Source organism: Osmerus mordax, chromosome 19 (genome assembly GCF_038355195.1).
Source record: "Osmerus mordax isolate fOsmMor3 chromosome 19, fOsmMor3.pri, whole genome shotgun sequence".
Classification (NCBI taxonomy): Eukaryota; Metazoa; Chordata; class Actinopteri; order Osmeriformes; family Osmeridae; genus Osmerus; species Osmerus mordax.
The window spans coordinates 6,545,746-6,568,602 of record NC_090068.1 but is presented as its reverse complement, the minus strand read 5'-3'; the positions used below and the strand labels follow the sequence as shown (position 1 = coordinate 6,568,602).

General features: G+C 44.2%; 2 protein-coding genes across 4 annotated transcripts; both read left to right on the top strand.

Moving 5' to 3' along the window:
- Positions 1-14: 14 nt before the first annotated feature.
- LOC136963357 (transient receptor potential cation channel subfamily V member 1-like) lies at positions 15-9,887 on the top strand. Its single transcript, XM_067257460.1, has 16 exons — positions 15-223; positions 2,008-2,259; positions 2,523-2,677; positions 2,809-2,961; positions 3,097-3,234; positions 3,416-3,714; positions 3,854-4,030; positions 4,160-4,315; positions 4,742-4,837; positions 5,170-5,240; positions 5,545-5,710; positions 5,891-5,957; positions 6,239-6,567; positions 6,797-6,942; positions 7,186-7,298; positions 7,438-9,887. The coding sequence occupies exons 2-16, from the start codon at positions 2,030-2,032 to the stop codon at positions 7,554-7,556; spliced, it is 2,415 nt and encodes an 804-aa protein (XP_067113561.1). The 5' UTR covers positions 15-223; positions 2,008-2,029; the 3' UTR covers positions 7,557-9,887.
- trpv1 (transient receptor potential cation channel, subfamily V, member 1) lies at positions 2,332-22,614 on the top strand. 3 transcript variants are annotated; one of them, XM_067257458.1, is made up of 17 exons: positions 11,996-12,092; positions 12,466-12,548; positions 14,295-14,546; positions 14,812-14,966; positions 15,098-15,250; positions 15,391-15,528; positions 18,264-18,562; positions 18,695-18,871; positions 18,972-19,127; positions 19,566-19,661; positions 19,801-19,871; positions 20,182-20,347; positions 20,515-20,581; positions 20,861-21,192; positions 21,422-21,567; positions 21,932-22,044; positions 22,183-22,614. In XM_067257458.1, exons 3-17 carry the CDS (start codon positions 14,317-14,319, stop codon positions 22,296-22,298), a joined length of 2,415 nt encoding a protein of 804 aa, XP_067113559.1. In that variant the 5' UTR covers positions 11,996-12,092; positions 12,466-12,548; positions 14,295-14,316; the 3' UTR covers positions 22,299-22,614. The 3 variants fall into 3 exon arrangements, 2 of the variants coding, with proteins under 2 accessions (XP_067113560.1, XP_067113559.1); XR_010878983.1 differs by lacking the exon at positions 22,183-22,614 and having other exon boundaries at positions 21,422-21,805; XM_067257459.1 differs by lacking the exons at positions 11,996-12,092; positions 12,466-12,548; positions 14,295-14,546 and adding an exon at positions 2,332-2,404 and having other exon boundaries at positions 14,749-14,966.
- The last annotated feature ends 243 nt before the right edge of the window (positions 22,615-22,857 follow it).

Here is a 22,857-nt window from a genome sequence, read left to right as displayed (position 1 = left end):
AAGCAAGGAAAGGAACAACACACACAATTCTGCTGACGGAGGTTTTCCGACCACACTTCAAGTCATAGGACCGCTGCTGTGCTACAACAGAACACTGAGACACAACAGCATATCTGTAAGAACGCAGGGCAGCCCCACAGGAAGCTCTGCGAGGATGTTCTGAAGAAAAGAAGAAACTGTTACTGAGTGTTGTTCAACTGAAAACCACCACTGACAAGACACAGTGAGTAAATTATACTAGTTATCCATAAATATATATATTTCTACATGACTAATGTAAAGCTTTAATCTTTTCTGGGTCCAACATACCTATGCGATGAACAAGGTGAAGCAAAATTCAGTGGACTGCCTGGTAGGTCTGGTGGATAATAAGACTGTATGTATATGAAAACATTACGTGGAATTTGATCTATTGATTGTGATTAACATAAGCACATAGGAAAACTATTTTTTCCACACTACTGAATAGTAGAATGTAAAGATGTTTCCTGTTGTCACTGGCACACTCTAAACTGTAAGCATAACAAAGTTATACATTTTGCATGGAGGATGTACATCGTAAAAAGATGTCCATTCAGTTGATAAAGTTCATTTGATCATTTGCAGTGTTTTGTGGCTGCAATTGATCCTGTCATTTGGAACAGAGATGATTAACTACAGAGCCAACCAAAATAGTAAATCATCTTTAAAGCGAACCGTATTCAATGTTATTTGATATATTTTGTCTACAAAAGAGAAGCAAATGAACATTGGATTGTGAGAGACGCTACATGTACCATGATTACTGCGGCGATGGCTGTGCTGGCTTTGTTTTGTGTGCCTTCCAGCCAGGGTGGGGTTGACAGTAACCATGACAGACCACAGAAACCTTGTCTTGTCTGAGTGATGGAAACCACTCCAAGCCCCAGTGGGCCCTGTCCACAAATTGTATCTAGTAAAAAAAATTGACACATTAATGATTAATCCAGGTGGCTATGGCGGTTTGTTTTACATTCATAATTAGGAATAATTTCAAAATCTGTTGGACGTACCAAGATGCTTCAATAAGAGGAAGTTGGTCACACAAATAGCTTATGGAATAAAGTGAGTTCCCTGATCCTGTTCCGCCTCCCTGATTTGTCTCTGCCTTCTGTGTCCCTGTTCCTGTCTCTGCCGTCTGTGCCCCTGTTCCTGTCTCTGCCTTCTGTGCCCCTGTTCCTGTCTCTGCCGTCTTTGCCCCTGTTCCTGTCTCTGCCGTCTGTGCCCCTGTTCCTGTCTCTGCCTTCTGTGCCCCTGTTCCTGTCTCTGCCGTCTGTGCCCCTGTTCCTGTCTCTGCCGTCTGTGCCCCTGTTCCTGTCTCTGCCATCTGTGCCCCTGTTCCTGTCTCTGCCGTCTGTGCCCCTGTTCCTGTCTCTGCCGTCTGTGCCCCTGTTCCTGTCTCTGCCTTCTGTGCCCCTGTTCCTGTCTCTGCCGTCTGTGCCCCTGTTCCTGTCTTGTGGGCAGAAAGGCCATCAGAGTTTCGATCTCTCCACCTAGCCCTTCCTCTTTCCACTGGCACTGTCAGAGTTACAGACCAAACTTGTTCTAATCTTTCTGCTTTCAACTTATCTTGGTTTGTTACACAAAGAAGATAATGAGAAAGGTTTTGCTCTGAGTAAACCGCAAGGTTTCTTGAATCAATACCGTTTAGCTGAGAATCTTAAATAAACAACGATAAGAGGGAAATGGCCAACAAGTCAAGTTGTGCATTCGCTTCTGTTGCTATAACTACTGATGAATAACTTGCTTGTTACTCACCATGGAGGAAACATCACATGTTTAAACACATGTCTCTATAAATGCCAGCAGTGTGGTATTATGGCACTCACAGAAACTTCCAACAATACATTTAAAGGGAAGCTACTATTTAAACCCAATACCACATCAGTACAACAATCAAAGACAATGTTACGGGATAGTTTTATGTTTATTATTTAGATGTAATCTGTTGAAACAGACAACACTGTGATGTCCTTGGGTCCCCTGCAGGACATCAGTGTGAGAGGTCAGCATGAGCTTCCCAGAAGGCCCTGGGGCGGCCCGCCCCTTCTCCCTGGAGACGGACGACAGGACCGAGGAGGAGCGCAAAGCCCAAAGCCGTCATGGTGTCAAGGAGGACTTCCTGGGCTCTGCTCTGGCCATGGGCGGCTCCAACAGACCCAAAGCCCCCATGGATACAGACTACCAGGAGGAACTGGAGGTGCAACAGCCCAAGATCAAATACAACCTCAACTTTTACAAGTGAGACACTCCATTCACTCAGACTAGTGACACTGACATCCACGTTATGTGGTTCCTGGCTCAACTGTGGGTCACAGAGTTGAACAACAGTGCTGATTCTGTTTAGAGGATGCAGCTGTCTGGGCTGAGGTGTGTGTGTTTTAACGTTTCATGATGAAAACCAATCAAAGGGTCTCTTGTTAGGGGGCCATCTTGGGTAGGGACAATACAAGTCGTTCAAAAAGCTTTTCTGAAACTCACAAACATCAGTCATTTTACTGTAGGGCGATGAAAGGAATGAAGGCGACCGAAGAGGAGAGGAGAAACCGGTTTGATCTGAAGAAGCTGTTTCAGGCTGCAGCCAGGGGAGATGTCACCATGCTGGATGGGCTGCATGATTACCTCACCAAAACCATGAAAAAGCTTTCCCACTCTGAGTGTGAGGAGGACCAGGATTCTTGATTGAGTCCTGCTTGGTTCTGTGATAAATTTTTCCACAACAACAGTAACAATTCAGTCTTGTGGTGCTGCCAAATGTAATCATCCATTCATGTCCTGTTTCACGATCAGATCAATCGTACGGAAAGAATCCCCTGCTCAAGGCTCTTCTGAATCTTAAAGACCAAAGAAATGACACGGTGGAATATCTCCTAAACATTGCAGAGCAGATGGGAGATTTAAAAGAATTCGTAAATGCAGCATATACAGACAGTTATTATAAAGGTGATTTTTTTCTTCTTCAGATTTGTAATTCTGCCAATGTCAATCCATAGTTCTCGTCCGCACATGATCCTCAAACAGGCATGATCACACGCCCAAGAGGACTAAAACAGTCCATTCTTTTTGTGCATCGTACAGGCCAGTCTGCTCTCCATATTGCCATCGAGAGGCGGAGTCTCCACTATGTGACGCTTCTGGTCAGTAAAGGAACAGACGTTCATGCCAAAGCCTGTGGGAGGTTCTTCCAGCTAAACGATGGACCCAGCTTCTACTTTGGTAAGTAGGTGACCCTCTCTGCTGTGTCGCAGAACTTCTGCGCCCCCCTCTGGACAGCAACCGTTACTGCCTCCCGTTCAGTCTGAAGAGCTTGCAGTCAGAGCAAAAGGGAACATTGTACCCTTGGTTATTGTCTGGATGAAAAGGTGTTCATTTGGGGCTCAAACCTCCATGCTTTCAGGGGAGCTGCCGCTGTCCCTGGCTGCCTGCACCAACCAGAAGAACATAGTAGACTTCCTGATGGAGAACGAGTATCAGAGGGCGAGGGTGGAGGAGAGGGACTCCCTGGGTAATACGGTGCTACATGCGCTAGTGGTGGTGGATGACAAAGACCAGCAGAATACCGAGTTCATCGTCACCATGTATGATCACATCCTCACCAACACCGCCCGTCTCTACCCCAATTTGAAACTGGAAGACATAGAGAACAAACAGGGATTGACGCCCATCAAACTAGCCGCCAAAATGGGCAAGATCGGGGTAAGGACTAGGGCATATATGGATATATATATAGATATGATAAACGACAAGCTAAGTTTGTTCATTCTCCCAAATAGTTTGTACTTCTGGGACATGAGTATGGCAGTTTCTCATTCAGGGACTGTTGTTCATCCTGCAGGTGTTTGAACATATTTTGCATCGTGAGTTCCAGCATCAACAGACCAAACACCTGTCTCGCAAGTTCACAGAGTGGGCTTACGGGCCTGTTCATTCCTCCCTCTACGACCTGGACTCCCTGGACTCCTATGAGAACAACTCTGTACTCGAGATACTCGTCTACGGCAGTGACATTCCTGTGAGTCACAGGAAATCTCCAGAACCATGTGATTGAACACTGTTCCCTGTCCATGATAATGACATAAAAAAATGCTTCAGATGTTATGGTTTTCAGAAAGTTTAGCCATGTACTTAAAGCTTATTTCAGAATCATCATAAAATGCTCCAGATCGAGCCCCTGAACAGGCTTCTGGAGGAAAAGTGGGAACGGTTTGCCGCACGAATCTTCTTCTACAACTTCCTGGTTTACTTCTTTTACGTGTCAGTCTTCACGTTCATCTCTTACAACAGGAGGGAGGGCAAGGTGAGGCTTTTGACAGGTCCCATCAAATAAGCGGCTGTAGCTTAGGAGGTAGAGTGGGTTATGCACTAACCACATGATCCCCAGCCCCTCCTGTCAATGTGTTGAAGTTTCCTTGAACGAGACACCGAAGCCCAAGTTACTCCTGATGGGCAGGCCAGCGCCTTGCAAGGCAGCTCTGCCCCCATCGATGTGTGAATGGGTGAATAAGAGGAAAAAAATTGTATTCAAGCACTATTCAAGTGCTGTCCATTTACTATTTACCATCAACAGATATTATTACACTGCCAATGGCTATTGTTAAATCCACTGTGGCAGGTTCACAACTGTCCTTCAAATCTAGAAGTAAGATCATGCATCAGATATTCGTATTAAAGGTATCTTTTCAAGGATTTTGAATAATTGCTTTTGTCTTTCTCTGATATACAGTCCCCTTTCTACATTCAACACACCAGGGATGGATACATTCATCTGGCGGGTCAGATTCTGGTAGCGGTGACATCTTTGTATCTCTTCATAGGAGGGGTATGTCTTCTACCTGCAACACTTCACACATTTAACAAAAAATTCTGAAGGGACAATTTACATTTACATTTAGTCATTTAGCAGACGCTCTTATCCAGAGCGACTTACAGTAAGTACAGGGACATTCCCCCGAGGCAAGTAGGGTGAAGTGCCTTGCCCAAGGACATAACGTCAGTTGGCTTGACCGGGAATCGAACTGGCAACCTTCGGATTACTAGCCCGATCCCCTCACCGCTCAGCCACCTGACTCCCTGATGAAACATCGTCACACAACTCGAGATAAAAAACCATGATCAAATGTTCCAAACACATAATGATGTTTCCTTCCGAAGATCCTAGACTTCAAAAGAAAGCATCCGAATCTGCGGAGTCTGGTGATTGATGGATACTGGGACATCCTTTTGTGAGTTTCGCAAAACCTTTCTCCGCAGAAAAAGTGTTTGTTCCATGTATGTGCCCTAGGCAGCTTTAGAAAAATAAAAAATAAACACCCACAACACACATCCCACCATAGAACTCTTGTAACAAGCCTGAGTCAGACAAAATCCACATTCTTGATCTTCACATCGAAAGATAATGTGGCTAGGTTGTGTGCGAGCTACGCAGCTTCAAATCTTGTCTGGCAGCTCTGTGCATGTGTAGGCTACTCGTATTTTGCATTGCTGTGTCAGAGGGCCCCTGGGCTGATCCTATCCCCTGCTTGGTAGTTTCCTGCAGGCTGTTCTCTACATAATTTCCTCAGTGCTGGATGTCTGTGGGAGGGAAGAGTACCTTGGGTTCCTGGTGCTGTGTCTGGCTCTCAGCTGGGTCAACTTGCTGTACTTCTCCAGAGGGTGTGAACACATGGGCATATACAGTGTCATGATCCAGAAGGTACCGCCAGGGCATGTCACACTCCCACACACGCCGTTTCACCGCCAAAGGGCATATCCGCAATGTGTGAACGACACAGCATTTGCCGTTTGTGATACACTCTTGCGAAGGCTAATCTCTCTCTCTCTCTCTCTCTCTGTCTCTCTCTCTCTACCTCTGTGTTTTTTCTCTCCTCTGTAGATGATCATAAGCGATATCATGCGCTTTCTTTTCGTCTACATCATCTTCCTTTTCGGGTTTTCAGCAGGTATTTCATCTCCCATCTCTCCTCTGTCCCCTCTGCACACTGGGACATAAAATACTGCCTGTCAGCGGCTTATGAATTCACGAAGAATGTGCATTGTTCTGTTCAACGCTCTCTAACACAAACGAAGACCTGTCACATTTATCAATGACTTTGCCCTTCTGCCGTGACACTTTTTTCCAGACAGTGAGAACACTCAGAAAGACGAGTAAACAAAATGAAAGAAAACAGCCACATCCCCCGTCAATAGGCTGTAACCCCTTCTCTCCTCTCCCCAATGACAGCTGTGGTGACGCTACTGGTTGAGCCTTCGCCGGTCGCTAAGAACACGACTGCCATAGGTGGCCGCTTCTTCGCAGCCAACGAGGATGAGACGTGCACGAAGGTCACGTTCGAGAGCCTCTCCTACACCACCCTGGAGCTCTTCAAGTTCACCATCGGCATGGGAGACCTGGAGTTCACGGAGAACTACAAGTACAAGGCGGTGTTCTACGTGCTCCTCATCTTCTACATTGTCCTCACCTACATCCTGCTGTTGAACATGCTCATCGCTCTCATGAGCGACACAGTGGACAAGATCTCCAAAGACAGCGCCAGCATCTGGAAACTACAGGTGAACTTGAGAGGCCTTCCTGTGCCTGTGCCTTTGCCCATAAACAGTTATGTTCAAGCATTTTGATATCTATTCATAATTCATGAAGCAGACGCTTCGTTATCCAAAATGATTTGGACATGCGACCTTTCGGTCTACAGTCAATTGCTCTGAGTCCTGAGTGATACCCAACTCCATACTGGTTGTATTGTCAAAGGACAGAACAAATATGTACTCTGTGTGTGTCCAGAGGGCCATCACCATCCTAGACCTGGAGAGGAGTCTGCTCCACTGCCTGAGGAGGAGGTTCCGCTCTGGGGTGGAGAAGGACCTGAGCTCTGGGGGGGACTGGGACCCAGACTCAGAGCAGAAAAAGGACATTCGCCGGTGTTTCAGGTGGCTCAAAGCAATTGACTTAGTCAAGTTTGGATTTTCGGTGTCAGTGGCTTCATGTGGCATCTATGGAACAATATTAACAATCGTAGGCTACATGTAAATACATTCCGGAACTGTATCGGGCATGAAAAAAGAATGACTCCGCAATGTTGACAAAAAATGACACAAAACCAAATCAGTAGGGACTAACAGTATCAGCAAAACATGATGAACTTTAACGGCGTGCCTCCTCTGTTGTCTTAGAGTGGAGGAAGTCAACTGGGACAAATGGAACACGAACCTGACGATAATCAATGAGGATCCGGGGAGTTGTGATCCAGCCAGGCAACCTCCTACCAACAGCCCTCGGGAGATAAGTATGTATACAGGGTATAACGCAGTAAAAAAAGGAAGTAAAATCGTATATTGTGGTGATACACGTACTGATAGAATAACGACGACAGGGGCACTAGTTGGGCGATGTTTTTACTAGCGACTTTTCTCTCGTGTCCACAGCCAGGACCTGGCGAGGCATCCTGAGGGATCGGGTCAGTCGACGGCAGCAGCGGCCCCGGAGTCGCCAGTTCATCCCGGAGTCCAGAGAGATGTCCCCCCTATCCGCCAGTCATGTTTGAGAGGAGACACATAAGCCCTGATCCCTTTTTTTCTTTCAAGCTTGCTGCGCACAATGCACTACTAGGCTATAGAAACTCCCCTTGCTTAACCCAATATACAACAGTTCAGGGTCGCAAGTTTGATATCAGCTTTGGCAGGGACATCAATAGTTAATGATGATAAATCCATTATAATTGAGAATTTAAACAAGCTTTTCTCTATGGCTGGCCATGCGTTCCATCTGGCTACCCCTACCCTGGCCAACTGCCCGGCACCCTCCACAGCAACCTGCCAAAGCCCCCACCATTTCTCCTTCACCCAAATCCAGATAGCTGATGTTCTGAAAGAGCTGCAAAATCTGGAACCCTACAAATCAGCTGGGCTAGACAATCTGGACCCTTTCTTTCTAAAATGATCTGCCGAAATTGTTGCATCCCCTATTACTAGCCTTTTCAACCTCTCTTTCGTATCGTCTGAGATTCCCAAAGATTGGAAAGCTGCCACGGTCATCCCCCTCTTCAAAGTTGGTGACACTCTTGACCCAAACTGCTACAGACCTATATCTATCCTACCCTGTCTTTCTAAGGTCTACGAAAGCCATGTTAACAAACAGATTACCAACCATTTGGAATCCCACCGTACCTTTACCACTATGCAATCTGGTTTCAGAGCTGGTCATGGGTGCACCTTAGCCACGCTCAAGGTCCTAAACGATATCATAACTGCCATCGATAAGAGACATTACTGTGCAGCCGTATTCATCGACCTGGCCAAGGCTTTCGACTCTGTCAATCACCACATTCTTATCGGCAGACTCGACAGCCTTGGTTTCTCAAATAATTGCCTCGCCTGGTTTACCAACTACTTCTCTGATAGAGTTCATTGTGTCAAATTGGAGGGCCTGTTGTCCGGACCTCTGGCAGTCTCTATGGGGGTGCCACAGGGTTCAATTCTCGGGCCGACTCTCTTCTTTGTATATATCAATGATGTCGCTCTTGCTGCTGGTGATTCTCTGATTCACCTATATGCAGACGACACCATTCTATATACTTCTGGCCCCTCTCTGGACACTGTATTAACTAACCTCCAGACGAGCTTCAATGCCATACAACTCTCCTTCCGTGGCCTTCAACTGCTCTTAAACGTAAGTAAAACTAAATGCATGCTACTCAATCGATCACTGCCTGTACCCGCCTGCCCGTCCTCCGACTTAGAATACGTGGACAACTATAAATACCTAGGTGTCTGGTTGGACTGTAAACTCTCCTTTCAGACTCACATTATGCATCTCCAATCCAAAATTAAATCTAGAATCGGCTTCCTATATCGCAACAAAGCATCCTTCCCTCATGCTGCCAAACATACCCTCGTTAAACTGACCATCCTACAGATCCTCGACTTTGGCAATGTAATCTATAAAATAGCCTCCAACACTCTACTCAACAAATTGGATGCAGTCTATCACAGTGCCATCCGTTTTGTCACCAAAGCTCCATACACTACCCACCACTGTGACCTGTAAGCTCTCATTGGTTGGCCCTCGCTTCATACTCGTCGCCTAACCCACTGGCTACAGGTTATCTATAAATCCCTGTTAAGTAAAACCCCGCCTTATCTCAGTTCACTGGTCACCATAGCAGCACCCACCCGTAGAACGCGCTCCAGCAGGTATATCTCACTGGTCACCCCCAAAGCCAATTCCACATTTGGTCGACTTTCCTTCCAGTTCTCTGCTGCCAATGACTGAAACGAACTACAAAGGTTTCTGAAGCTGGGGACTCTTACCTCCCTCAGCAGCTTTAAGCACCAGCTGTCAGAGCAGCTCTCAGATCACTGCACCTGTACATAGCCCACCCGTAAACAGCCCATCTATCTACCTTATCCCAATATTGTATTTATTTCTTTATCTTGCTCCTTTCCACCCCAGTATCTCTACCTGCACTTTTATTCTCTGTGTTTAATTGTTATATTGTAATTGCTGTAATTATTATGTTTTGCTTATTCCATGTGTAACTCTGTGTTGTATGTGTCGAATTGCTATGCTGTGTCTGGGCCAGGTCGCAGTTGAAAATGAGAACTTGTTCTCAACTAGCTTACCTGGCTCAATAAAGGTGAAATAATTATTATTTTTTAAATGCGCGCACATTTTTTTCGCATTCATTTGAGCGCAAATATTTTTTTGAGCTTAATGTAATATTGTTTTTATGTTTTAGTCAAAATAAGATGATCGGTAGGCCTATCATTTAGAAACTTTCTTTAGTTTTGTAATGTTTTCTTAGCCTACCTCAATTCTGACTTGTGTGCTGAGTCTGACACCTGGGGGGGTATTCCAGAAAGCAGGTTATGTGACATCCCCGGGTAAGTTAACTCCCCATGTTATGTTGCATAACCTGCTTTCTGGAATATCCCCCTGGACTTCTGTGTCCGTGCTGCAGTGGCTATTTGGCAAGCTCAAAAGAGAGCTGACATGGAATTATGCATGCATATAGGTTTGTGTTTTCGGTTAAACACTTTTACAAGCATTGATTGGGATACTACATTGATTTTTTCCGGAATTATCAGTAGCTGCAGTTTGATTGACAGTGGTTTCACAAAATAGTCCATGGATGGGGTTGGCCCCCCTTGCCAAAGGCGATTGATTGGAACATAATTGGTTGGAAAGTAGCAGGCCACTTCAGAATAACAAATTGACATTCTACTGGCACTTTACCACTAATCTCACTGACCCGAGTTCACTGGTATTTCTCCTACCTACTGTCACACTGTTGTAATTATGAAGATGGGTAATGATTATGGATTATATGATTGAAAATGAACCTCTTAATCACTTTTTTACCTTTATATGCTATATTACTGAAAACCAGATGTAGAAGATATTAAGCCCAAAGTGCAAATCTGGATATTTAGGGGCTGAGGGTGAGAGAAGACTATGTGTATATGCTTCTTCCATAGAAAACTACAAGGCCCAGATATCATGGGACAGATTTACGACCCTACGCTCAGCAACCCAGTGCAGCTGGTCTTCAAGGCTAGAGCAAGCCTAAAAAATAGGAGTTTTCTATGTAACTGTAATCTGAAGCCCCTAGGGTAAGAGACCAATAGTGTGAGAAATGCATAATGCATCTGTGACAAACAATATTGTACCAATAGAAAAATTACAGAACTGATAAGGTTTTGATATATAAGACAAATGTCCGGAGAAAAATTCCAGTCTGCTCCCAGGAACACAGTCATTTGTTTAGATACGTTTGTGTTTGAATAAACTTTTGCATCAAACTCTGAGTTCCAGTGCGTCTGTTTGGACTAAGGATCTAGCCCTTCACGACACTTAGAACCATTCTTCAATTTTGAGACTTAGAATTATTCTTCACTTCAAGACTTAGTATATTTCACAATACAAGGGAACTTAAAAAAGTATTTACATCATTTCAAACGTTGACAAATTGATAAAAAACGTAGTACATATTCTTACATTACCCACAGGGGTAGACATGAGCGACTCCAGCCTGTATGAGCAGGTGATCAGGTGTGCCTTGAGCCAGGAGAGCAGTGATCTTCGGGTGAGTCCCACCCTCCTAGGAGAGAGACACAGCCCACACCGCCTGGGCCAGGTGTCCGACATAGCCACCTCCAACCTCTCCCTGGGCCACGTCACCAGGGCAGTATGCCATGGTATCCTGGAGAACCTCACCTCGATGATGCCCCCCGTGTCTCTGCTAGCGGCAGGGGTGGAAAGGATCATGGGTAGCGGTAGCGCCCTCTCTCGTAACGAGGTGCTGAGACAGGAAGTGGAGAGGGCGTTCCCTGTGCCGGTGGAGATGTGGACTCTGCTGTGGGCGTGGCTATGGTACTCTGTGATCGATTCTGAACGTAACTGAACTCTTATGCCTACTTGTCATTCCTGCTCTCGAGTCATGTTGTGATTTTATGATGATTCTGCATTTGTGCATATTTCTTTCATTATCAGTAATTCCAGTTGCATTCTGAAATACTTGACTACTGTATACATTTCTAAGAAATCCTCATAAATGGGTTTGGATGATGTGAATTTATAACTGTTAATAGCATAAATTGTATAGTGTGCAAGTAATGCACACTATACAATATAGTAGTGTCACTTTTGCAGTACAGATCAAAAACATTATCTGTCAGCACTTTTGGACAGTGATTGTTATGGTGATTATCATAACTGTTATCAATGGCTAGCTGGATTTTGTATGCGATAATTCCAAAAGTAAATCTTGGCAATTTCCCCACCACATTGTCAGGCCATCGTTTTTATATGAATTCATCCATTATCGGTAATGCCGTTTGCGTAGTTTTAAAATCATCAAGCAAGGAAAGGAACAAAACACAACAATTATGCTGACGGAGGTTTTCCGACCACACTTCAAGTCATAGGACCGCTGCTGTGCTACAACAGAACACTGAGACACAACAGCATATCTGTAAGAACGCAGGGCAGCCCCACAGGAAGCTCTGCGAGGATGTTCTGAAGAAAAGAAGAAACTGTTACTGAGTGTTGTTCAACTGAAAACCACCACTGACAAGACACAGTGAGTAAATTATACTAGTTATCCGTATATACATATATTTTTTTACATGACTAATGTAAAGCTTTATTAATCTTTTCTGGGTCCAACATACATATGCGATGAACAAGGTGAAACAAAATTCAGTGGATCGTCTTGCAGGTCATACTATGGGTATAGCAGATAGCAGAGACATTTACGACAGACAAGCTCACTCTCCAGAACTTAGCCGTCACATCTACAGTGCCATGCTATATTTTCAATCCTACTGTAGAGCCAAGTAGATCAATAGTCAAAGCCTAAATGCTCTGAGAGCTTCTGTAATGTGCTCGGCTATTCTCCAGGGATTGTCACTTTATCTCGCTCCATCCTCCACCCTCTTTGACCTTATCCCTAGCCTCACATAGATCGTCGTCACACGCAGTGTTTCAAGATAGAAAAGATGAGATATTCTTGCAGGAATGGATTAACCTTCTATGTGTGAGTACAATCACAGCATGTTTGTGGTATTTGTTGGAAGTCTGTTTGTGTGGCATTAAATGCTGTGTTGAAATGGCGTAATGAAACTGATGGTGTTCATGATGATGGGTTTGGAACGATAACTTAAGCTGAATATTTAGGACTGCTACTGGAACTGTGTGATAATTCAGTTGAGAGCTGGGTTTAGAAGCATTAAGCAATTTGCAGGTTAGAGAGAGTGTGACAAACACCTCAATATGGATAAACAGACTGTATATTTATGAAAACATTACGTGGAAATGTATCTATTGATTGTGATTAACATAAGCACATAGGAAACACTACTGAAGAGTAGAATGTAAAGATGTTTCCTGTTGTCACTGGTACACTCTAAACTGTAAGCATAACAACGTTATACATTCTGCATGGAGGATGTACATCGTAAAAAAGATGTCCATTCATTATATAATAGTTCATTTGATCATTTGCAGTGTTTTGTGGCTGCAATTGATCCCGTCATTTGGAACAGAGATGATTAACTACAGAGCCAAGCAAAATAGTAAATCATCTTTAAAGCGAACCGTATTCAATGTTATTTGATATATTTTGTCTACAAAAGAGAAGCAAATGAACATTGGATTGTGAGAGACGCTACATGTAGCATGATTACTGCGGCTATGGCTGTGCTGGCTTTGTTTTGTGTGCCTTCCAGCCAGGGTGGGGTTGACAGTAACCATGACAGACCACAGAAACCTTGTCTTGTCTGAGTGATGGAAACCACTCCAAGCCCCAGTGGGCCCTGTCCACAAATTGTACCTAGTAAAAAAATTGACACAATGATTAATCAAGGTGGCTATAGCCGTTTGTTTTACATTTATAATTAGGTATAATTTCCAAATTTGTTGGAAGTACCAAGATGCTTCAATAAGAGGAACTTGGTCACATGAATAGCTTATGGAATAAAGTGAGTTCCCTGATCCTGTTCCGCCTCCCTGATTTGTCTCTGCCTTCTCTGCCCCTGTTCCTGTCTCTGCCGTCTGTGCCCCTGTTCCTGTCTCTGCCTTCTGTGCCCGTTCCTGTCTCTGCCGTCTGTGCCCCTGATCTTGTCTCTGCCGTCTGGCGTCTGTGCGTCTGTTCCTGTCTCTGCCGTCTGGGCCCCTGTTCCTGTCTCTGCCGTCTGTGCCCCTGTTCCTGTCTCTGCCGTCTGTGCCACTGTTCCTGTCTCTGCCGTCTGTGCCCCTGATCCTGTCTTGTGGGCAGAAAGGCCATCAGAGTTTCGATCTCTCCACCTACCCCTTCCTCTTTCCACTGGCACTGTCAGAGTTACAGACCAAACTTGTTCTAATCTTTCTGATTTCAACTTATCTTGTTTTGTTCCACAAAGAAGATAATGAGAAAGGTTTTGCTCTGAGTAAACAGCAAGGTTTCTTTAATAAATACAGTTTAGCTGAGAATCTTAAATAACCAACGATAAGAGGGAAATGGCCAAAAAGTCATGTTGTGCATTTGCTTCTGTTGCTATAACTACTGATGAATAACTTGTTACTCACCATGGAGGAAACATCACATGTCTATAAATGCCAGCAGTGTGGTGTTATGGCACTCACAGAAACTTCCAACAACACATTTAAAGGGAAGCTACTATTTAAACCCAATACCACATCAGTACAACAATCAAAGACAATGTTATGGGATAGTTTTATGTTTATTATTTAGTTGTAATCTGTTGAAACAGACAACACTGTGATGTCCTTGGGTCCCCTGCAGGACATCAGTGTGAGAGGTCAGCATGAGCTTCCCAGAAGGCCCTGGGGCGGCCCGCCCCTTCTCCCTGGAGACAGACGACAGGACCGAGGAGGAGCGCAAAGCCCAAAGCCGTCATGGTGTCAAGGAGGACTTCCTGGGCTCTGCTCTGGCCATGGGCGGCTCCAACAGACCCAAAGCCCCCATGGATACAGACTACCAGGAGGAACTGGAAGTGCAACAGCCCAAGATCAAATACAACCTCAACTTTTACAAGTGAGACACTCCATTCACTCAGACTAGTGACACTGACATCCACGTTATGTGGTTCCTGGCTCAACTGTGGGTCACATAGAGCTGAAAAACAGTGCTGATTCTGTTTAGAGGATGCAGCTGTCTGGCCTGAGGTGTGTGTGTTTTAACATTTCATGACGAAAACCAATCAAAGGGTCTCTTGTTAGGGGGCCATCTTGGGTAGGGACAATACAAGTCGTTCAAAAAGCTTTTCTGAAACTCACAAACATCTGTCATTTTACTGTAGGGCGATGAAAGGAATGAAGGTGACCGAAGAGGAGAGGAGAAACCGGTTTGATCTGAAGAAGCTGTTTCAGGCAGCAGCCAGGGGAGATGTCACCATGCTGGATGGGCTGCACGATTACCTCACCAAAACCATGAAAAAGCTTTCCCACTCTGAGTGTGAGGAGGACCAGGATTCTTGATTGAGTCCTGCTTGGTTCTGTGATAAATTTTTCCACAACAACAGTAACAATTTAGTCTTGTGGTGCTGCCAAATGTAATCATCCATTCATGTCCTGTTTCACGATCAGATCAATCGTACGGAAAGAATCCCCTGCTCAAGGCTCTTCTGAATCTTAAAGACCAAAGAAATGACACGGTGGAATATCTCCTAAACATTGCAGAGCAGATGGGAGATTTAAAAGAATTCGTAAATGCAGCATATACAGACAGTTATTATAATGGTGATTATTTTCTTTCTTTCTTCCTATTTGTAATTCTGCCAATGTCAATCCATACTTCTCGTCCGCACATGATCCTCAAACAGGCATGATCACACGCCCAAGAGGACTAAAACAGTCCATTCTTTTTGTGCATCGTACAGGCCAGTCTGCTCTCCATATCGCCATCGAGAGGCGGAGTCTCCACTATGTGACGCTTCTGGTCAGTAAAGGAACTGACGTTCATGCCAAAGCCTGTGGGAGGTTCTTCCAGCTACACAATGGACCCAGCTTCTACTTTGGTGAGTAGGTTTGGTCTCAGCTTGGTTTGGTCCTCCTCCTCCTCCCCCCCCCCCCCCCAGTCCTTTTTTTTTATATGTAGGTAATTGGTTCAGGTTTTATGGAGCTGTACTAGGCCTACATCATCTGTACTGGACTTCTGAGCAATGAAATAATGTATTAATGAATTATATGATGCATACATTCGGGCATTCCAATTTCATAGCACCTTTTTACTACCTACATTGTCTAAACAAATAAAGTATCTATCCTTATCCTGTTAGATCTCAGTGCAGCATTTGATACATTTGATCACGACATCCTAATCAATAGACTGGAAAAGCTTATTGGGTTCACGGATAGTGTATTGAACTGGCTGAAATCATATATCACAGGAAGGAAGTTTTATGTTAGTTTAGGTGACCATAGGTCCAAGAAACATGAGAACTGCTATGGGGTTGCTCAAGGAAGCTGCTTAGGTCCATTACTTTTTTCTCTTTATATGTTACCACTCAGCGACATAATCAGAGAACATAACATAGATTTCCATAGCTATGCGGATGACACACAACTATATATATCCACTGAACCCAATGATGCAACGGCCATCAATTCCATTACCAACTGCCTGTTGGCAATAAACAAATGGATGAATGATAACTTTCTTAAATTAAATGAAGACAAAACCGAAGTCCTACTATGTGGCCCCAAATCCAAAAGAGAGATGCTTATTAAGAATCTTGGAGGCTTAACCCCCTGTCTTAAACCAGAGGTGACGAGTCTCGGTGTAATCCTGGACTCAGATTTGAATTTCAACTCTCACATTAATAAAGTGACCAAAACAGCTTTCTTTCACCTGAGGAATATAGCAAAGGTACGACCATTCATAAACCAAAATGATGCAGAGAAGTTCATTCATGCTTTTATATCCAGCCGGCTGGACTACTGTAACGCACTTTTCACTGGTCTTCCCAAGAAAACCACTGAAAGACTACAGCTCATTCAAAATTCTGCAGCTAGATTATTAACCAAAACTAAAAGGAGAGAACACATTAGTCCTGTCCTAGCTACTTTACACTGGCTCCCTGTTACCTTCAGAATTGACTTTAAGGTCCTTTTCCTCACATACAAAGCTCTACATGGACAAGGACCTAGCTACATTGCTAACTCCTTTATAAACTACACACCAGCTAGAACACTGCGATCATCAAATGCAGGCCTATTAGAGGTCACCAGAAGCAGTCATAAGAAGATTGGTGATTCGGCCTTTGTCAATTACGCCCCAAAACTATGGAACAAATTACCCATAAATATTAGGGAAGCAAACACTCTAGACATTTTTAAAACACAGCTTAAAACCTACCTTTTTATCGAAGCATTTAAGTAATTTTATCTCAAAAGGGTTTTCCTACTTTTAAAGTTGTTTTCTCTCTTGAACAGAGATCTTATTGGGATTTTTATTTTTGTTTGAATTGTTTATCACTTGTATTATTGTTTTTATTGATTTTATGTAAAGCACCTTGAGCTACAATTCCTGTATGAAATGTGCTATATAAATAAAGTCTTAATAAACATCCCTTAATAAAAAACAGCAAAAATGCAATCTTTACCAAAATGGACAATTAAACTTCTCACCTGAACCCCTGGTGCTGATTCATCAACAACCTGCTTTACATCTGTAGCTTCAGGGTTCTGTTTTTCCTGCACAGTAATTCATCAATTTAATACAGACACTAACCATGCTTAGTTGACTGCTGACATTGGTCGAGATTACAGGGATAGCCATATTACTATCCAAGGGATCATATAGTCCTACTTATTACCAGTTAATATCACTTTTGAGTTGCTAGCCTGCTGGTACTAGGCTAAACTAGCACGGTCCCATTATGTGGGTAGGTTAGCTTTAACTTTCTGGCTTCAACAAGACCAGCTGCTGCTAACACACTGGTCGAAAGATGCAGACGCTAAGGATAGATTTAATACAATCAAAAGTTACAAGCTCTACTACACTAACAACTTTCAAATCATGTTTCCTTTGTAGAATGGGTGGCGATGTAAGGCTAGCAGGTTTGTGTGGGTAGTTTTCCTACTAGCTAACTAACAACGACCTTCTTGATAGCTACTTACTCTCTGGGTGGTGAAAAAACTTCTGATATCTCTCTTCTTTTTGGGTGAAATTTTCCTATCTACAAAGCACAAAAGGGTCAAAAATATCAATGCTGAGACCAAACGAAATACTAATATGAGGCTTTATTAATTCCTGGCGTATTTAGTAGCTTACCTGTCAGACTACTAGCTCTCTTTCTGCAAGTAACGATTCAAGAAGTGTTTCTGACTGCCACTTCAGCAAATTAAATGACATCATGATATCGCAGGCTCGAGGCCGCATTGGTTAACTTGGAAATGTATTTTTCACTTTTCTGGGCGACGAACATAATATCGATAATAATATGAATGAGTTTTGGAAATATATTGTGCAAAATATTGTTTTCGAAAATTAACAAAATATTGGTGGGGACAATTGTGTCTTTCCAAACTTTGGTCGTGACAAGTCCCTATGGACCCTATGAAAACGTACGTCCTTGAGTGAACCTCTCTGCTGTGACGCAGAACTTCGGCGCCCCCCTCTGGACAGCAACCGTTACTGCCTCCCGTTCAGTCTGAAGAACTGCAGTCAGAGCAAAAGGGAAAATTGTACCCTTGGTTATTGTCTGGATGAAAAGGTGTTCATTTGGGGCTCAAACCTCCATGCTTTCAGGGGAGCTGCCGCTGTCCCTGGCTGCCTGCACCAACCAGAAGAACATAGTAGACTTCCTGATGGAGAACGAGTATCAGAGGGCGAGGGTGGAGGAGAGGGACTCCCTGGGTAATACGGTGCTACATGCACTAGTGGTGGTGGATGACAAAGACCAGCAAAATACCGAGTTCATCGTCACTATGTATGATCACATCCTCACCAACACCGCCCGTCTCTACCCCAATTTGAAACTGGAAGACATACAGAACAAACAGGGATTGACGCCCATCAAACTAGCCGCCAAAATGGGCAAGATCGGGGTAAGGACTAGGACATAAATGGATATATATATAGATATATATCCATAGATATATACATTTTCCCAAATAGTTTGTACTTCTGGGACATGAGTATGGCAGTTTCTCATTCAGGGACTGTTGTTCATCCTGCAGGTGTTTGAACATATTTTGCATCGTGAGTTCCAGCATCAACAGACCAAACACCTGTCTCGCAAGTTCACAGAGTGGGCTTACGGGCCTGTTCATTCCTCCCTCTACGACCTGGACTCCCTGGACTCCTATGAGAACAACTCTGTACTCAAGATACTCGTCTACGGCAGTGACATTCCTGTGAGTCACAGGAAATCTCCAGAACCACAAAAAAATGCTTCAGATGTTATGGTTTTCAGAAAGTTTAGTCATGTACTTAAAGCCTGTTCCCTTATTTCAGAATCGTCATAAAATGCTCCAGATCGAGCCCCTGAACAGGCTTCTGGAGGAAAAGTGGGAACGGTTTGCCGCACGAATCTTCTTCTTCAACTTTCTGGTTTACGTCCTTTACGTGTCAGTCTTCACGTTCATCTCTTACAACAGGAGGGAGGTCAAGGTGAGGCTTTTGACAGGTCCCATCAAATAGGCGGCTGTAGCTTATGAGGTAGAGTGGGTTATGCACTAACCACATGATCCCCAGCCCCTCCTGTCAATGTGTTGAAGTTTCCTTGAACGAGACACCGAAGCCCAAGTTGCTCCTGATGGGCAGGCCAGCGCTTTGCAAGGCAGCTCTGCCCCCATCGATGTGTGAATGGGTGAATGAGAGGCCAAAAAATTGAAGCGCTTAGAGTAGAAAAGCGTTATTCAAGTGCTGTCCATTTACCATTTCCTGCAACAGATATTATTATACTGCCAATGGCTATTATTAAATCCACTGTGGCAGGTTCACACCCGTCCTTCAAATCTAGAAGTAAGATCATGCATCAGATATTCGTATTAAAGGTATCTTTTCAAGGATTTTGAATAATTGCTTTTGTCTTTCTCTGATATACAGTCCGCTTTCTACATTCAACACACCAGGGAAGGATACATTCATCTGGCGGGTCAGATTCTGGTAGCGGTGACATCTTTGTATCTCTTCATAGGAGGGGTATGTCTTCTACCTGCAACACTTCACACATTTAACAAAAAATTCTGAAGGGACAATTTACATGAAACATCGTCACACAACTCGAGATAAAAAACCATGATCAAATGTTCCAAACACATAATGATGTTTCCTTCCGAAGATCCTAGACTTCAAAAGAAAGCATCTGAATCTGCAGAGTCTGGTGATTGATGGATACTGTGACATCCTTTTGTGAGTTTCGCAAAACCTTTCTCCGCACAAAAAGTGTTTGTTCCATGCATGTGTCCTAGGCATCTTTAAAATAAAATAAAACACACAAAAAAACACACAACACACATCCCACCATAGAACTCTTGTAACAAGCCTGAATCAGACAAAATCGACATTGTTGATCTTCACATCGAAAGATAATGTGGCTAGGTTGTGTGCGAGCTACGCAGCTTCAAATCTTGTCTGGCAGCTCTGTGCATGTGTAGGCTACTCGTATTTTGCATTGCTGTGTCAGAGGGCCCCTGGGCTGATCCTATCCCCTGCTTGGTAGTTTCCTGCAGGCTGTTCTTTACATCATTTCCTCAGTGCTGGATGTCTGTGGGAGGGAAGAGTACCTTGGGTTCCTGGTGCTGTGTCTGGCTCTCAGCTGGGTCAACTTGCTGTACTTCTCCAGAGGATGTAAACACATGGGCATATACAGTGTCATGATCCAGAAGGTACCGCCAGGGCATGTCACACTCCCACACACGCCGTTTCACCGCCAAAGGGCATATCCGCAATGTGTGAACGACACAGCATTTGCCGTTTGTGATACACTCTTGCGAAGGCTAATCTCCTCTCTCTCTGTCTTTGTCTCTCTCTGTGTTTTTTCTCTCCTCTGTAGATGATCATAAGCGATATCATGCGCTTTCTTTTCGTCTACATCGTCTTCCTTTTCGGGTTTTCAGCAGGTATTTCATCTCCCATCTCTCCTCTGTCCCCTCTGCACACTGGGACATAAAATACTGCCTGTCAGCGGCTTATGAATTCACGATGAATGTGCATTGTTCTGTTCAACGCTCTCTAACACAAAGACCTGTCACATTTATCAATGACTTTGCCCTTCTGCCGTGACACTTTTTTCCAGACAGTGAGAACACTCAGAAAGACAAGAGTAAACAAAACGAAAGAAAACAGCCACATCCCCCGTCAATAGGCTGTAACCCCTTCTCTCCTCTCCCCAATGACAGCTGTGGTGACGCTACTGGTTGAGCCTTCGCCGGTCGCTAAGAACACGACCGCCATAGGTGGCCGCAGCTTATTCGCAGCCAACAAGGATGAGACGTGCACAAAGGTCACGTTTGAGAGCCTCTCCTACACCACCCTGGAGCTCTTCAAGTTCACCATCGGCATGGGAGACCTGGAATTCACAGAGAACTACAAGTACAAGGAGGTGTTCTACGTGCTCCTCATCTCCTACATTGTCCTCACCTACATCCTGCTGTTGAACATGCTCATCGCCCTCATGAGCGGCACAGTGGCCGAGATCTCCAAAGACAGCACCAGCATCTGGAAACTACAGGTGAACTTGAGAGCCCCTCCTGTGCCTGTGCCTTTTCCCATAAACAGTTACGTTCAAGCATTTTGATATCTATTCATAACTCATGAAGCAGACGCTTCGTTATCCAAAGTGATTTGGACCTGCGACCTTTCGGTCTGCAGTCAATTGCTCTGAGTCCTGAGTGATACCCAACTCCATACTAGTTGTATTGTCAAAGGACAGAACAAATATGTACTCTGTGTGTGTCCAGAGGGCCATCACCATCCTAGACCTGGAGAGGAGTCTGCTCCACTGCCTGAGGAGGAGGTTCCGCTCTGGGGTGGAGAAGGACCTGAGTTCTGGGGGGGACTGGGACCCAGACTCAGAGCAGAAAAAGGACATTCGCCGCTGTTTCAGGTGGCTAAAAGCGATTGACTTAGTCAAGTTTGGATTTTCGGTGTCAGTGGATTCATGTGGCATCTATGGAACATTATAAACAATCGTACATGTAAATACATTCCGGAACTGTATCGGGCATGAAAAAAGAATGACTGCGCAATGTTGACAAATAATGACACAAAACCAAATCAGTAGGGACTAACAGTATCAGCAAAACATGATGAACTTTAACGGCGCGCCTCATACCTCCTCAGCTGTGAGTGGAATTGAACGAGTGCGGTGAATAGTACACAGCGAACCTCATTGATATGGTTCCTCTTGACAGCTGACTGATGTGTCATGAATCAGTCATAATTGGAGAATGTGTCCTCTGTTGTCTTAGAGTGGAGGAAGTCAACTGGGACAAATGGAACACGAACCTGACGATAATCAATGAGGATCCGGGGAGTTGTGATCCAGCCAGGCAACCTCCTACCAACATCCCTCGGGAGACAAGTATGTATACAGGGTATAACAAAGTAAAAAAGAAAGTAAAATTGTATATTGTGGTGATAAACGTACTGATAGAATAACGATGACAGGGGCACTAGTTGGGCGATGTTTTTACTAGCGACTTTTCTCTCGTGTCCACAGCCAGGACCTGGCGAGGCATCCTGAGGGAGGTCAGTCGACGGCGGCAGCGGCCCCGGAGTCGCCAGTTCATCCCGGAATCCAGAGAGATGTCCCCCCTATCCGCCAGTCATGTTTGAGAGGAGACACATAAGCCCTTATCACCTGCATTATTCTCTCCTCGTTGGTTTTCTTCCCAATAGACTGGCAGACCGGACTACCAGCTGGATTCATTTTGTTTCACTACGCCTGACTGGTCCATGAATCGAACAGAATGTTAGCTTGGTATACCAGACTATGCGTGTGTCACCTCACAAAAAAAGCTGTTACCACCTCATACTTGCAAATTCTGAAAGCTGTCACGTACTGATAAAATGACTAATACCTCAGGAAAATATCACGTGACCATCCAAACCAAGTTTCTGTGACATCCAAATACAGTTGTTGTTGTTGAATTTTTAAGAAAACCCTAAAATTCTTAACAAACGTAATGATTATGTATTCAGAATAATAGGACAAATATATAACAATGTGTTACTTTGTATGGAAGTACCATTACCGACTGCCAAATCCTTCATTGTTTCCCGGAAACAAGTGATTGGTTACTTCCTATCAGTCTGAAACTGAGCAGGTTTACTCCCCCAAATGTCCTCAGTTCCCCTGTCATCAGAGACTATTCAATCCCGCTGCTGTTATGAC

Bases quoted from the DNA above. Each gene is read 5' to 3' on its own strand.
- LOC136963357 (XM_067257460.1), top strand. From the start codon at position 2,030: ATGAGCTTCCCAGAAGGCCCTGGGGCGGCCCGCCCCTTCTCCCTGGAG. The intron at 2,962-3,096 runs GTGATTTTTTTC...TGCATCGTACAG, and splicing joins TACAGACAGTTATTATAAAG to GCCAGTCTGCTCTCCATATT. The intron at 3,715-3,853 runs GTAAGGACTAGG...TTCATCCTGCAG, and splicing joins CCAAAATGGGCAAGATCGGG to GTGTTTGAACATATTTTGCA.
- trpv1 (XM_067257458.1), top strand. From the start codon at position 14,317: ATGAGCTTCCCAGAAGGCCCTGGGGCGGCCCGCCCCTTCTCCCTGGAG. The intron at 18,563-18,694 runs GTAAGGACTAGG...TTCATCCTGCAG, and splicing joins CCAAAATGGGCAAGATCGGG to GTGTTTGAACATATTTTGCA. The intron at 22,045-22,182 runs GTATGTATACAG...TCGTGTCCACAG, and splicing joins CAACATCCCTCGGGAGACAA to CCAGGACCTGGCGAGGCATC.